Here is a 16,308-nt window from a genome sequence, read left to right as displayed (position 1 = left end):
TGGCAGTATTTTTTGAAGGTGGGCGGAAACCAAACCATCTATCTATCTATCTATCTATCTATCTATCTATCTATCTATCTATCGTCTTTCCTCCTTCAGCGCTGCTTCTAAATCTATAGAAGGTGAACCTGTTTTGCTCGTTAATATCTGATCAGCTTTATCAGCTAATAAAGGATATTTATTCCTGTTTCTTGGGAAACTCCGTCATTCACTCTGACAGTGGTAGTTCAGTGGTTAAGGCATTGGGCTACTGATTAGAGGGTAATGAGGTCAAATCCCAAGCTGCCACTGCTGGTCTCTTGATCAAAACCCTCAAACTGCTCGGTTGTGTCTTGTCTCAGTAGTAAGTTGCTTTGGAAAAAATGGCAGCCAAATGAGGTAAATGTACGACATGCACCACCATAATAACTGAAATACACTGGAGTTATGTCACGGTTCCTCTTAATATCACATGGAATCATCGAATGGAATAAAGTAACCCTTGGTGTGTGTGTGTGTGTGTGTGTATGTATTATTTGCACAGAAAAGTTATTGCTCAATACACTTTTATTTCCCGGGTTTTTCCTTTAATTTGTCACCCCTCTGTATCAGTTTAATTCCTAGAAAAATAGTACTCAGTGTAACATCTTGTTAAAGAGCAGCGCTGTAGTGATTTACTTTACATCCTCTTGGTATAATCGATTAATAAACATTTTAAATATCTGAGTGAACGTGAGCACAGAGTTCATCTAAGTCAAACTGCTGCTGCTGAAGGCCACAGAGCTGTTACATTACTAAACTGCAGTCTTGTGCTTGTGATCGACATCCAGTCATTTGACAGTGACGGTGTTTGGAAGCTCCAGGTCCGAGTTGGAAGCGGACACTTTCCTCAGAGCTCCACCCTGAATAGGGACCCTCTCTAGGGCGAGGTCTGTGTTTGCCAGGGGTCCCCCAGTCAGCTCTGTAGGGGTGCTGTCGATCGCCAACGCACGGCCACAGAAATTCTGTTACAGGAACACACACACACACATTCTTTAATATTCTATGGATGAAAACAGAAGAATTATACAACCTGGACTGGAATGTGGGTTTCTGAGGACTCCAGGATTTTTTTACCTGATTCTTTTACACGTTTTACACTGTTTTTAACACATGCTAAAATGAAAAGTACTTGACACATGCTAAAATCAAAGACTTTGGCCAAAATGTCTTTAAGACAAAGGGACAGAGGTTATTTTAGCATAGCGTGAACACACACACACACACGCACACACAGATCTTACAGTAGTCTGCAGGCCGGAGATCTGAGTGGAGTGGAAAATAAAGCCCTCTGGTTTCTCTCTTGGACGTGACGACTCAATAGATCTTTCCTGCAGCAGCTTTGACTCCTGAAGGAAATCAAAAAGATGGAAACACTCTAAACACTGTCTGGATGTTAAGTGTTAGATTAGATTAGATTAGATTAGATTAGATTAGATTAAAAATATCAATCCACAAATCAGGGAACAGAAAATGGTATCTGCATACAGATGACAACATTGAATGTATTACACTACTGTGTGTTGCATAAGTATTCACCCCCTTGACCCACCGCACACCCCCATTACCCCCACCACCCCCAACCCCAACCCACACACACACACACACACACACACAAACCGATGTGGAGTGTTAATACCTGGAACTGAAATGGACTTCTACGACTAATGCCCTTTTTACCCACGCACTGACTTTTCACATTTGTTCCATTCATTCCATTAATAATTTAATATCGATGGTCAAAGCTTATATTGTTTTATATTGATATTGTTTTATAACCAAACCCTGACTGTTAATTTTCCAGAACTTTGTCCCGGACTTTGTTCTTCATGACGCTGTTTGTTTAGGAGTGCTCTCTAAAGAACTCTGGGTTCTTTCACGAACAGATGAATTTATTTTGAGATCACGGGACACTTTAATTACACACATGTTGAATACATTCAACTAATTATGGGATTTCTGATGGCAAGCTGGTTGCACCAGAACTAATTTAGGGGTTTCACAGCAACTGTGATGGGTGATGAGTGATGAGTGGTGAATACTTATCCAATTTTTTTGTGAAAATTTTGCAAATGATATTGATGTTTCTCCTCACTTGAATATTACTGGCTATTTTGTATAGATCCATGACATATAATCCGTTCAAGGAGGGGTGAATACTTATGCAACACACTGATCTTGTATGTATATTATTTCGTGCTGCACCTGTGTATGATACTGTCTGTTGTTGTATAGTATAATGAATTTGGTCATCATCATACCAGTATAGTCACATCCCTAATACAAATGACATGAGTCTATAATCTGAATTAAACACACCTTCAAGATCTTGTAGTTGGAAGTCTTAGCAACGTGATGCTCCCAGGACTTGGCTGTTAGCTCTTGCTGCTTGCGGTTTAAACTGATCTGCATGATGAAAGTCAACGACAATAAGCAGTCTGGATCTGGCAGTGTGACAGATGTGTGAACTTAAAAAAAAAAAAAAATCATCCTTCACCTCTTCATATGCTTGTTTCTCCTGGAGGAGGTCTTCCTGCTCTTTCCGGTCCACAATACTCTGCTGCAGTGAGGAGACGTGTTTGACTTTGTCTTCGCTCGCCCGGGTGATGGTGCTGAGAACCTCTGCGTCTGGAGTGATGGGTCTCACGCCTTCCAGCTCCAGCTCAGCCGTGACTTCATTCCACACCTCGGCTACCTGCACACATACGCACATAGACTTTTTTTTTAAAAAAGGGAACATTTTTTATTTTAATTTTTGGATTTAATTTCATCCAAAAATAAAATTGACCTCGTTTTCCAAATAATAATCCAAATGTATTTAATCAACCAAGTCATGTTTGGTGTGTGAGGTTTGCTTATTAGAGCTACCAGTTCAGCATTGTGCAACCACACATCTAAATCATCACACACTCACCTCAAAGGACGTACAGTAGTTTGGTTCAGGAGCACCATTTGTACATAAACTGTTTCTTAAACTGAAAAAACCTCCAATAAATGAAAGAAATTTGAACTATATTATGAGCTGAATCACTTCTAACTTATAACTCCGCCTACAAACTATAGGCCACGCCTCCTAATTGAGTCTGATTCTACAGCTTCAAGATGGCACTACGACTGTTTTCAGCTCTGCAATGTCCTTTTGTCCATTTTTCTTTTCATTATACAGTGTTAGAAACCACAAAAATTCATCTGTTTGAGAATATAAATAACCTGAGACGGTTTGAGACAACACAAAGGCTATGATTTAAGCTTGCAGTTTGCAGAATGCTAAACTGGACGCTCTACACTTCCCTTACTCGTTAGCCTTCGTTAGCTTTATAGCTCCAGTACAAAACTAAGGAAGCAAACTTTAAAAGGGAAAACCATGTACGTCATGTTTTTCAAAAATATCTTCTGAATTAAAGTGACTGATTAAACAGTTGTGCTTAAGTCCTTAATCTTAAAGTGGTGTCTGTTCAGAATAAATGAAATGTAATTTGGAATATTATGGTATTTCAGGTGTGAGAGCTCTTTACAAGATCACAACACATGGTCTTTGCTAACCTTAAAGTCCAGGTAACTGCTCACTACGCTCAAGGTGATGGAGTCTTCAGCAGTCAGACCTGGCAGATCCTCAAAGCCTGCAAACACAATCATTTCCCATTAGCATCTGTTGTCTGTCTCTGCCTGTCTGTCTGCCTGTCTGTCTGTCTGTCTCACTCACTCTCCAGCACACTCACCTAGTCTGCAGAAGAAAGCGTAGATTTTGCCGCGCAGGTTTTCAGAGACGTCCATAATCGCAGAGCTTGGTCTGTTTGCCGGGATGGACTCCAGCGGCTCCTGTTCTTGATACATTGTGAGAAGAGGCTTTTTCTCATCTATAGATTAAAGAAGCAACAACAATTCATCAACACTGAGAGAACTGAGCAGACTAATGAGAAAGTAAGGCTTTGAAATGTGTTTACTTTAAAGCATACAAACAAAAAGTTTAGCCAATAGAACAAAAGTTAGGTGTGAAGCGCCTTCTGTGCTGAAGTGAAAGAAAAATTAGGATCGACTCTAACTACAGCAAAAAGGAGATCTGGATTGGCCTGAGTTTCTGCTTCAGGAAATCAGAAATAAAGAGGAGTGCTTGTGAGATTAGACAGCATTTATACCCGTTCTGAGTTAAAGCGGGACAGGTTTGTGATATTGGATATAATGGAAATTCTAAAATGTACAGATTTGTTATATTTAGTTAAATACACAATGAAATATCTCCGACTGAACATATGAGCTCCTTATATTTGCTCACTAACAAGAGTTTTTTTTCCATGTTGCCCTCAGAGCCAGGAGATAAAAATCACTTGATGTCACTAACAGAGTGCCTAATGTGAAAGAATTCTTACGCTGGGAATTAATCTGAGCTGACATGTATATTTATAAAGCCGAATATTCACTAGATTTATAGACTATACAAAGTTATCTGGGGATAAATTTAATCTAGGGATGAATTTAAAGTAAAATTTTACATCCAGATTTCTGTAAAGCTGCTATGTGACAATGTCCATTGTTAAAAGTGCTATACAAATAAAATGAATTGAGTCAAATTAAATAAAAATCTGAATAATGCATTCTTGTTCAGTTATACTCCTAGTGTATATACACAACTCTTCTATAATACTTAAAAAAATGATTTGCATTGTTTGCATGGGAGAGCGGAAGCATTAGGACCGTCTTCTTTGCAAAGGCGAATCACCCAGCAGAGAGCTCCTTTAAAAGTTTAACCGAACAAGGTGTATATACCAGCGATTCGGCCATGCTGGTCTCTCTTGACTCCGATCTCTGCCTCTTCCTTCCTCCAGAGCTGCAGCAGCAGGGCCGGAGCCGTGAGCTCTTTCTCACCCCTCCAGGCCTCGACGTGTGCCAGCGTTTTGGGGTTGTCACACAGCTCCAGCAGCGTCGCCAGCGACACGCTCTGCATGCTCCTGGGGCTCGACTGACAATAAAGTGAATGACAGAGCCGCAGATGCATCAGTGCTTCTGATTTTCTGGAAATCTGGTCTAATTGTATTTATGTGTTACTTACCTGGATGAAGTCGAGTAAGAGAAACGCTCCCTCCTTCTCCAAAAACAAATCCTCCGTGGTGTAACAACCCACAATGCAAGACCTGCACGATTTCACGATTTAATGGGGAAAAACAATCACATTATCACCATATACAGCATCATCATACTGTTACGATATTTCTGATGCTTATGTGATGTACCTGATTATCTGCCTAACAGCAAGGCAACACTTCTGCATACTGCCAGTCCGCAGTCAAATAACAATTTACGCCCTCAAGCGTGTCAACTTCATTATAGCACATTAGCTAGAGAGGATTTCTGCAGTACGGAGGTGTGTAGAGTGTGTATGTGACTCACCACACACAGTCCACAGCGGAGAGAATGAGTCTGTTGTGTCCCAAGCCACTGTACAACTGAGCCGGGTCCATTTTCAGATAACGAACCGTCACCTCCACGCCGTCCGCTCCAAACAAATCCTGCTCACGACACACCCACACACATACACACGCACACACACGTTTCTCACGGTTACCGTTCAGCTTTTATTCAAACGTGGGTGTGTTGTAATGATGAGCGTCTGACCTTCCTGTGCATGTCTCCTTCACAGAGGCTGGACAGAGTGACCAGCACGTCGGTCTGGATCTCCACAGACACGGCATCCTCTTCCTCCTTCCTCTCCTGGAATCGCCTCAGCAACCCTGAGCACCATAAGACATATTAATAATCAGAGAATATCTCTGTGATGTATGATCTACATGATCTACACATACACCCACAGCTCAGGCTGTAATATAGTGGTAGCCAAGTCTAAACTCCCTAAGCTGCTAGTCCTGATTAGCTAGCTAGCTGCACTCATCCTAGAGCTGATTGCTAGCTAGTCAACTCACAGACTATAAGCTATCAAAGCACAAAATGAAATAGGTATAGTGAAACTGCTGAATCTGTTGATTCACTCCTAATGATTTGTAACCTGATCTAAGAGCTATAATTTAGCACTTCATGCTAACATATTTTGCTAAGCCACTGCTATGATGAGACTTTCCACCATTTTGGATCTACACTGATGATTTCTACTGAAATAATTCAATTCAATTCAATTCATTTTTATTTGTATAGCGCTTTTTACAAAGGTCATTGTCTCAAAGCAGCTTTACACAAACTAATAATGTTTTGTTCTGGATTGTTTTGTTTTTTTTTTCAACCTGAATGGAAGTTTGCAGGCTAGCATGTAGAAAACGTTTCCTGATTTATTAGCAGGTCAGATAATGTTGATGTGATCCTCCAGTCACTATCTGCTGTCCGCTGGTGTAAGATGAAACTGTATTACACGTATAAGGCGAAACCTATAAGATAAAATCTATATGTTCACCGAGGAGCTGGCTGATGGCTCCCTGGTCACAGAGGTCCTGGTTGATGAGGCTGTTGCTAAGTGAGGCCATGCAGCGGAGCAGACGCGTGCAGTACCGCATCTGAGCCTTCCTCCCACCTCGACCTCCGCTGCCATGGAAACCCTGACCTTGGCCAAAGAAGGAGTCGGCTCCTGCTACAGAGGAAGAAGAGCAAGAGTTGTACCTAGCTTAGTTTCTAAAGTATAGCAAATCAGATGTAATAGTTTTGAAACATTTATTTTAACTGCTCCCGGATATATTAAAAACACACTTGTAAATTACTGAAATAATGAATCTCTTTGTACTTGTACAATGAATAAAGGTATCAATATTCATATTCATAAAAATGTTTGCTTTTCTTTAACTATGTTTCCTTTCACGTATTAGTTCCTTCATCTGAGTACATGAGGAATTTACCTCAAACGTTTTTGCTAAATGATCCATTTATATATATATATATATATATATATATATATATATATATATATATATGTAAAATTTGTTTATTATATTTTTATCCATTAGAGCTGGGCATATCATGATAAATTATATCACAGTACACTCCTCTGAGAAATCACACATATTGCAATATGTTTTTTATTTATTTATTTTTTTTAACATAACAGTAACGAACTTGATTCAAATTGTATAATCTCCATTTTTTATTGAACTTTTTTGTATATATTAAATAACAGTGTAACTGAACTTCTTTTTAATGCAGCAGTACTGTTTGTTGTTTCATGTATCATAGAATTTTTTTCCTGTATCGTGATATGATATTTTTTGTCATATCACCCACTCCTAGTAACGATTGTTTTTTTATCGTTTGTTATTTGTAGCAATTTTGTATTTGCTGTTGTATTTATGTTTGTTTTTGGGCCTTTGTCCTACACGACATTATAAAAGACTTTCCTCACTTCCTAAGTTCTTCTTAAATTTATAGAGATAAATAATCTTAAATAACCTTCGTGCTCCAAGGACACATCCAACAAACATCTCTTGTGCTGATCATGTAGTACAATGACCCTTAAGATGATGCTACGTATTCCCATAAGGGAAATGTCAAGGGCTATCGACACGGCGCGTTGAGAACAGAATTAAAACACAGATCAGGTTGTAATATTGAGTGGCTTGTCAATATTATCTGATCCGTCTGTTTAGTTTTCCCAGTGTGTGTCCACTACCTTGTTGCGTGCACCAGTCCAGAAGCACGAGCAGGCAGGTGTTGGCCTGACAGGCCATGTACTCATCCAGCATGAGCGGCGCCACCGTGGCCAGAGCGGCCAACGCCTGCAGCTGCAGCTCCTCCTGCTGGACAGACGTCCAACTGCGCCGGGATTTCCCACTGCGCCTGCTCTCAGAGTAACCGGGCCGAACGAGCAGCATCAAAGCCAGCATCACGCGGCTCTCTTTAAACAGCTGAACAAATCACACACATACACATCCACTATGTTGGAGGTACAGAGGCTGATTTGCTCCTTTAAGCAGTACTGAAGTAGTAGTACTGAATCCTCACCTGTACCGCTGCTAGATCTCTGGACAGAACAACAATCAGGTTCAGCAGCAGCTTCTTCATCTCGAAGTCCTCATTACTGAAGGTCAGCTTGAAGTTTCGGATCAGTGGGTTATGGCTCCTCACTGCACGACAGAAACTCAAACTTCTTACACATTCTACAAATATCTCTTTATTTATGACAATATATTTCTCTAAAACTTACACTCAGGAAGAGTAGCAAAAAGGATGAGCTGCTTAGCAAACCCGCTTTCCTATCAAAACGAGGGAGCGCGATTTAAAATTATTTAAAATGAAGAGGATAATGATGGAATAAGCAAGCGATGAAGTCAAACCATTATACTTACGATTAGTGGGGCTCTGGGGTTTTCTGCAATCAAGGTCGTAATTACTAGAAGGTCGTTGCGAAGTTGCCGGTCGTAATGTCGGAAGCCGTTGAGAAGATGATGCAAGAAAGCCTCTTTCAGGACCCTGGTGTTTAACACACACTCAGTCAAGAGGTAATTCCAGATTCATCCAATATTCAACAAGCCACTTATTCCGAGACTGAAGTGGGAATGTTTTCTACATCATCCTGACAGAGGGCACACACTCAGTCCACTTAAATTCTAGTCTAGTCTAGTTGTACATGTATAAAATAACCCATGCTCTACAGGATGTATTTGAGAAAAAGGTCTATGGCTGATAAGCTCGAGGGTCTATGGAAAAAGAGGACTGTAAACATTTTAATATGTGAAATGAATTTCAAACACTGAAACGTATTTCCTATGTTGCCTCTAAGCCAAAACCATTTTATTTAATATATGAAATGTACAATACTGTGCAAAAGTCTTAGGCACATGCAAAGAAATGCTGTGGAGCAAAGATGCCTTCAAAAATAATGAAACTAAATGTTTCTAAACAAAAAAATACTATAAAGAGCAGCAAACAGTAATAAATGAAACAAAGTCAGTATTTGGTGTGACGATCCTTCGCTTAAAAAAAAATAGTAGTCGCAGGTGCAGTGTGTGCAGTTTTATAAGGAAATGAGCTGTAAGTGTTACTGAGCATCTTGCAGAAGCAGCCACAGTTCTTCTGGAGACTTTGACTGTCGACTCGCTTTTTTTTTCTGCAGCCAGCAGCCTTCATTATGCTTTTTTGTCTGAAAAGTGTCTCTTATGGAATCTGCTGCTTTCTTTACTGACATACAAACATTTTTCTGTAACATTTAATTTTGTGCTAGAAAACTAATGTTTGGAAATCTAAAATGTTTTTGTACTGAATCGATAATGTAGAAGTCAGAAAATAAAAATCTATAACAAAGTTTGTACTAAAAAAAATAGGGTGCCTAAGACTTTTGCACAGTGCTGTATATAATCTTAGTAGTAGCTCATAGATTAAAGCTAAAGTTAACTAATATTTGGGAGTCCGGGTCATTCTTTAAGTAATGTCCTAAAAACATGAGAAAATTGAATATTTCTAACATAATTTTTATGTTTATATTATGTTAATGCTTATTTACAGTTGTGCTTAGACGCAAAACCAGGAAATTAAATCAAAATTGATCAAAGTATATTATACATTGATCAAAAAGGGTTTAAAAAAAAAAAAGGTACTGGAATAAAACATATCACTTAAACATAAACTACAGACAGGTAATGTACAGGTAGTTGTGGATATATATTAGTTTTTAGAGTTATTTTTGCAACTTTATGTCAAATGTTTTTCAAAATCCCAAATTTGGAAATGAATATTTGAGATATGAGACACTGAGGGCTGAGAAAAGAAACATGGAGTTAAATGCTTGAAGCTGCCTGAGATTAATTATAAGCTATTTTTTTAAAGAGAATTACAGTAAGTGGCCAGTTTTGTACATTTTTGTATTTCGCTCTCAGAAAAAAAGTACTAACCTGTACCCTTCCTTGTTGTACCCTCTAACGTACACCTTTTGTACTGTAAGTGTGTCTCTTTTACTGAGAAAGGCGCATGTAGTCTACCTTCAAAGGTAACTGCGGTCCAGTTATGTATCTTCACTGCAAAAACTGACATCTTTAAGTGAAAATATCTTGAATATTGTCACATTTTTCTAGTATTTCCTATTATAAGATTACAGTAAATCAAATATAAGATAAGCTTTACATTTTTAAGTGTTAAATTTTCTTATTCTTTTGGCAGATCAATTTGCTTCTTTCTAGAAATAAATTCTTAAAATGAGCAAAATTATCTGCCAATAGAACAAGACTACTTTAAGCTTGAAAGAAAGTCTAGAAATAGGTTTAATAATCTTATATTTGATTTATAATAGGAAATACTAGATAAATTTGACTATGTTCAAGACATTTTCACTTGCTAAGATGATATTTTTTGCAATGTTGAATCATTTTTCAAGGTGCACTGTATTCATGTTTCCATGTGAAAGATACACATTAAAGGTACTAAAACCAAGCGTACCATCCTAGCAACAATAACAGGTATTTTTTCTAAGAGTTGAACAGAAATGGGTTGCATACATTTGGAAAAAAAATATTTGCTAGATCCATGTTGCGTATATTATTTTGTTTCTGTGTGTGTGTGTCAGCCTGGAAAAAAAACGTCACACGATGAAGATTTTCTACTACTTTCCTGAGCTGAAATATTTCTCTTTTTCATGGATCTCAAACCAGAAATAAAGTTCTAGCTTTTTAAAAATTAGCCACAGAGACACGTGACGGATTTTCCCAGACCTCCACACATATCAGACTGGAGGAAGCATTAAGAAGCAAAACTAGACGCACATGATGCAGTCCATGTTGCTGAGCTGCTTGGTGACTTCCTCTCTGGAGCCGTTGTCCAGAAGATTCCACAGGATCTCCGTGGAGCGGAACAGCATCTGTCCGGACGGATCCGGCTCGTTCATGTGGAAGCAGATCTTCTGAGCTCCCTCTGCTTTCAGGATCAAACTACAGTTCGCTGCTACAAAGAGCGAAAAACGCCAGATGATCAAACCCACAGTGACTGAATGACAGATAACTCTGCAGAATGAACGCAGTTAAATGCAGAACTCACCAGAAGACCTGGAGAGGATCTGTAGCACCTGTAGGACCTGCAGTTTGACTGACAGCTGCTTCTCCAGGAGAGCCAGTGACAGGAGCAGCGTCTCAGCCAGACCGCTGCGCTCTACCAGCTCACGCCTGTACACCAGGCTCGTGGGACACACACCTGACTCACAAAATGAGAGAATGTCACTATCTGTTTCTGTGTCTGTTTAATGCTCCAAATATCTGTACTCGGCTTTAAATTTAAAGTGGGCGTGGCCTAAACAGGTAGAGGTTTTATTTCTTTTAATTAAATATGAACCCAAAACTTTGTTTTCTCCCTGGAAAACACTTAAAAAACTGATTTGTCTTTGTATCTATATCTATTTAAAACACATTATCTGTTCATTCCAATTAATATATTCATATTCCTTATACAGTAAGAATAAAATCACGACTCTGTGGTGCAGAGACTCACCATCTCCATAGTGCTTTGCTTTGTCAGGGCTGTACAGTGATATGATGGAAGCACAGATTTGCTCTTGGATCGTCGCGTCTGACACTCGCATTAGATAACCTGTCATAATACAACCAACAACAACAACAACAATAACAACAACAACAATAACAACAACAGATTCTCATCAAACACATCCTGATTAAAATAACACAAATCCAGACTCTATTAGAAGACCTCAGGATAACTGCAGGCTGGTTTTCTTTTTCCACTGACCAGCGCTCCAGTATCAAAGATTCCAGCGGAAAGGTTTTCAGTCTTCAAAAGGAAGGAGTGGTATTTTGGGGGTGGAGCTAGCAACACCATTAATCCTGATCGGTTGCAAAGGCGAAGAATAAATAAAAAGCCAGAATAAAGTATGAATAGCTTGCTGGTGGTGCGTGGCTTGTTCGTGTAACTACAGTCCATTTTTTCACTGAGAACCAATACCAAAGTACTCAAAACAGCCACCAATAAGATCATGGGGGTGGGGCTAGCTATACTGTAACTGCTGATTGGTTACGTCTACCACTTCATTCAACGTATGTATGTCAACATATACATGGGCAAATGATTTAAAAAAAATAGAATAATCTGAATCATTGGTGCTGCTTGTGGTGTTTTATTCCACAAAAACTGGAGGCACATCATCGCTAGCAAGAAAATCTTAGCATGGGGAGAGAAAAAAGTTGAATTTTACCACAGAAACCCTACATGGCAGTTTTTCTTTTCGTGTGCGCTGACTCTGGTGTGATGGCTACTCAAATATTAACAACAGATTTTTTTTTACAGTCTTAGCTTCATGTTTTCTGTTGGCTCACGGCTTGTGAATTCACAGGTCAAAGTTCACCGAGGGAAAGTCGGTGCAAAGTGAAAGAAAACGCAGCTCTTTCACGTCCTGTGTCCTTTCCCCTTCAGTGAAATGGCTTCTCTGCTGAGTGAATTTTAGACTTTTTTGGTTTAACTACTGTTTTATGTCAGAAAAACAGAAAAGCGTCATTTTAAGTTGTCTACTCTATATCCATAGCAAGTGGTCGAAAATCTTAAAAGCAACTGCTACACCGTAAATATTGGCACCTCTGATGTTTTTAATCACCAGAATATTTAAATTCTCTAATTACAAGGAGTACAATGTTGTAACATTATATTAGTTATGATATCTTGTGAATGGTTTGAAATTGATTTTCTCAACACAGATTTCCCTCTTTGTTGTCAGTACTACTACTACTATTAACAATAATAATAATAATAATAATAATAATATAACCTTTTTTGGCAATAATTTTGTTGCAGCCAATCTTTTCCCTTACCTTATAGTACCTTATAGTGTAGCTGTAGCTTTACTCCACATGTATGTGCCTTAAATCTATTTCCAGGTGAAAGATACATATTAAAGGTACAATAGAAAATGGTTCTGCCCCAGTGACTCTTATTTAAGATTTTAATCCAAGCATGTTGTTTTTTTTTCCCCAACAGTCGTCACTGTTCTACTTTTTCTCAATCTGCTGTAAAATGAACTTTTTTTTTTTTTTCTTGTATGTGCATTGGAAAACCACCCATATTCATCATCACCAATATATCATCATCACCAATATATCATGTTTCCTAACAGTCCAGCACATGCTTTAGCGGGAATACTGTACGTTCCCTGTGGCAGGATGTTCACGTACCCATGTGAGAGAGCGAGTCCGTCACAACACCGGCGTAGTTCATCTCATCAGACGCCTTCTCCTTTAAGAAGGGAAGCCTTCAAGAGAAAGCTGCCTTAATAAGCAAGTTCTACCCAAGAGATTAGTATCAAAGATAAACATTTACATTAATTAAGGAGGGAATTAATCTGACCTGCATATGTGTATGAGGTCACGCAGCACGGAAGCATACTCGGGGTGTTCTTCCGATTTTTCCGCGCAGATGTTTAGAATCTGAAAGACGTCCGAGAGGTCTCTGAGAAACTTGAATCGCATGGATTAAGCAAAATATTGAGGACATATAGATAGTATAGTTAGATTGAATTATCCCAGATTTTTGACGAAGACAGATGAAGTAAACGAAACTCTCATTCTCTTTTAATGAATTTAGCCTGAGAGTCTGAGAAAGGTGAACACGCTGTAATTGCGCTCAGGAGGATCAGCGATGAGGTAGTTCGAGGTCCCTCTAGGGTGCTAAAAGTGTTTCACAGATAACAGATAACGTCAGAGCATGCAAACGCGAGAAAAGATCCGGCGACGTTCGTTAGGAAGATTCATGAACCAATTGGGATTGTTTTCCTCGTTTTTTTTTTTTATTATTTCATAATTCATAATATTCATAATTCAGTGAGGATACATAGCCATTCTGGCATCTCTTCACCACTCGCTTCAAGGCGGAGATGTGCCGTTCTTTCAGAGAGCACTGAAAAAACAAACAAACAAAAAAAGCAATCTTTGCTGTCAATTGCAAAATTATTGGCACCCATCAAGAAAGCAGGCTAAACTGGGGGGGAAACGTTACACATAAAGAATCAAATTTTACACTTAAAGCAATTAGAGAGACTACATACCTTTCACTTAGCCTAAATCGTTCTAGTAATAACTAAATTATTGGCACCCCCCAAAAGAATGTACAATGTTCCATTTATTCCTCTATCTTCACTAAGCACTTTATCCTGGTCTTGTAGGATCCAGAGCCAATCCCGAGAACTCCGTGTGCGAGACAGGAATACACCCTGTGACTGTGACGCCAGTCCATCGCAGGACACCATTCGCACACATTAACCCCATTCACATTTGCATGTAGGGCCAATTTAGAGTCGCCAGCCCCCTGCAGGTATGTTGTTAGAAGGTGGGAGGAAACCGGAGAACCCGGAGGAAACCCACAAGGACACGGAGAGAACGCCACACAGGCAATAACATGAGCTGGGACTGGGAATGCTTGAGCTGTGAGACCACTGTGCTGCCCATCTCTAAAAAATATATATATTTTCTAATAAACTCTGATGAGTTTTTTGGACAAAATCTAAAGTAAAATCCATTTGTTATCTACACTGAAAATAATTATTCATGGAAATTAAGGGTAAGTTAAATAATATTATGTTTATGCTTATAATGTTATGTTTTGTTTAACTTTGTTAAAAATGAAATACAAATATTTACATTTACAAACTTAATTCATTGTAGTAACGGGGACATTACATCAATACGTAAAAGCTGCATATTGTACTTAAGTGGAAATTCATGATTTATGAATTATTTTTTTCAGTGTATCACAAAGAAAAAAAACTGATGGTGTTTGATCAGCACTAGTCAGGTAAATACCAATAAACACAATTAGGGACAAAATAAGAAACATTTCCAACATCTGGAACAGTTGAACGTTTAATCAGGAAGTGAAAGCATGAGCTTCTGCACAGTGAGGAGGACGGTCAGGAAGCCAAACATCACAGACACACATTCACAATCTTATTTTAATTGAATCTTTGGGTCAAGTCAACTGTTAGACATGTAGACCTGCGTAATAACAAGCTGTTTGGAAGAGAAGCAGTTTGAAATGTTGTGCATGGAGCATCCAACATCTTCTACAAGTCATCTGTGTCGAAAAGTTTTTCGTTTTTATGCCATGGTGATGGACAACAAATAGAGATCGCTTTCGATTTGCTTCTGGAGCTTCAGAGCAGTTTTTAAAAATTGTTGTGTCTCCAACATTGTACGATATTACAGCAAGAGGCTCAAGGAGACTTCACAAGATATTAACTACAGATGTCCTGAGGGGGAAAAAAAACCTCTTAAGAAAGCCTGAGAACAAAATACTGTGTTAGAGTAACATCATACAGCAGCCTGATATGATGAAGCTCAAAATGTCACTCACTGCAGGTGCGATTTATTTCATCCACCTCATGGAAGGGTGCCAATAATTTTGCATTTGACTGTATATAAGTGATTTTATGCACCAGTGAAATTAATAACACGATTAACGAGGTTAATTAGAGGTCTGTTTGTTATATTACTTACTGTTAGAGGATCCTGAAGCAGGTTAATGACACGGGGAAGGTCAGGATGCCTCGTGGCCTGAAAAACAACAGAATATTTTTATTTTTAATTATATTATAACTCATTTTTACAGATTTTTTTTTGTAGGCGTCTTCTACTGAACTGTAGGAAGAGAATAATCAAAACACAACTGAAAAAGTTTGAGCGTTTTTGTTCCTTATTATCACCACATTACTGAAACTTCGAAGAAGACTTTAAGCTCCGCCCACTCCACAATCACGCCATGTCATAGATCACTGATGCTTATATTTTTATTGATGTATTTGTATTTTTATTGATGTATTTATGTCTATATAAATGTCAATTTATTTGTCGTAATGTTATACATCAATTTCCATTTATAGACCAAACTAACAAGAACAAAGGCACTTTAAAATACATTGTTTTTTAAATTTTTTTAAATTTTGTTTTTCTATATTCAGAACCTATATTTCTATATTCTCATTTTCTGACCTGAATTAATGACATGTTTGTGGCTATCCCTACTTCAAAAATTATTCCAGAAAAAGTTCTCAAAATGTTGATTATTTCTGGCTTTCCATTACATTTTATACTATATTTTATAACAGCCTGCGGTATTTTCTTGGAAAAAAGAAATGAATTTTCCATCAGACTTTGCTGCAGAGTCCTTCTCTGATGAGTGTGTTCACACGGAAATAAACATTTTACTCCTAAATTCATCCAAAGACCTTCTGATTTTATTAAGTCTGAAAATGTATAAAATATTTTTTCGAGTGATTTATTGTGTCTCCAACAGTGTTAGATTTTACAGAAAGAGGCCGAAGGAGGTTTCGCCAGATATTAATTGTAAATGTCCTGAAAATGTTTTATTAACTATGCAAATTTA

General features: G+C 38.4%; 1 protein-coding gene across 1 annotated transcript in view; it reads right to left on the bottom strand.

Moving 5' to 3' along the window:
• Nucleotides 1-457: 457 nt before the first annotated feature.
• Nucleotides 458-16,308, bottom strand: part of LOC113529540 (cilia- and flagella-associated protein 69) — an 18,248-nt gene continuing 2,397 nt past the window's right edge. The window contains exons 2-23 of the mRNA XM_026918781.3: nucleotides 15,423-15,479; nucleotides 13,762-13,827; nucleotides 13,279-13,388; nucleotides 13,107-13,183; nucleotides 11,419-11,517; nucleotides 10,972-11,124; nucleotides 10,701-10,878; nucleotides 8,295-8,418; nucleotides 8,153-8,201; nucleotides 7,951-8,072; nucleotides 7,619-7,853; nucleotides 6,416-6,589; nucleotides 5,629-5,744; nucleotides 5,404-5,522; nucleotides 5,066-5,147; nucleotides 4,783-4,975; nucleotides 3,738-3,875; nucleotides 3,562-3,638; nucleotides 2,516-2,713; nucleotides 2,338-2,424; nucleotides 1,263-1,367; nucleotides 458-983 (exon numbers count right to left, since the gene is read on the bottom strand). Of these exons, the coding sequence (XP_026774582.3) occupies nucleotides 810-983; nucleotides 1,263-1,367; nucleotides 2,338-2,424; nucleotides 2,516-2,713; nucleotides 3,562-3,638; nucleotides 3,738-3,875; nucleotides 4,783-4,975; nucleotides 5,066-5,147; nucleotides 5,404-5,522; nucleotides 5,629-5,744; nucleotides 6,416-6,589; nucleotides 7,619-7,853; nucleotides 7,951-8,072; nucleotides 8,153-8,201; nucleotides 8,295-8,418; nucleotides 10,701-10,878; nucleotides 10,972-11,124; nucleotides 11,419-11,517; nucleotides 13,107-13,183; nucleotides 13,279-13,388; nucleotides 13,762-13,827; nucleotides 15,423-15,479 (2,733 nt within the window). The 3' untranslated portion in view covers nucleotides 458-809. The remainder of the gene's footprint in view (nucleotides 984-1,262; nucleotides 1,368-2,337; nucleotides 2,425-2,515; nucleotides 2,714-3,561; nucleotides 3,639-3,737; nucleotides 3,876-4,782; nucleotides 4,976-5,065; nucleotides 5,148-5,403; nucleotides 5,523-5,628; nucleotides 5,745-6,415; nucleotides 6,590-7,618; nucleotides 7,854-7,950; nucleotides 8,073-8,152; nucleotides 8,202-8,294; nucleotides 8,419-10,700; nucleotides 10,879-10,971; nucleotides 11,125-11,418; nucleotides 11,518-13,106; nucleotides 13,184-13,278; nucleotides 13,389-13,761; nucleotides 13,828-15,422; nucleotides 15,480-16,308) is intronic.

The sequence above is a fragment of the Pangasianodon hypophthalmus genome, chromosome 9 (assembly GCF_027358585.1).
Source record: "Pangasianodon hypophthalmus isolate fPanHyp1 chromosome 9, fPanHyp1.pri, whole genome shotgun sequence".
Taxonomy (NCBI): Eukaryota; Metazoa; Chordata; class Actinopteri; order Siluriformes; family Pangasiidae; genus Pangasianodon; species Pangasianodon hypophthalmus.
The sequence above is the reverse complement of the archived record's forward strand: the minus strand, read 5'-3'. Positions and strand labels throughout refer to the sequence as shown.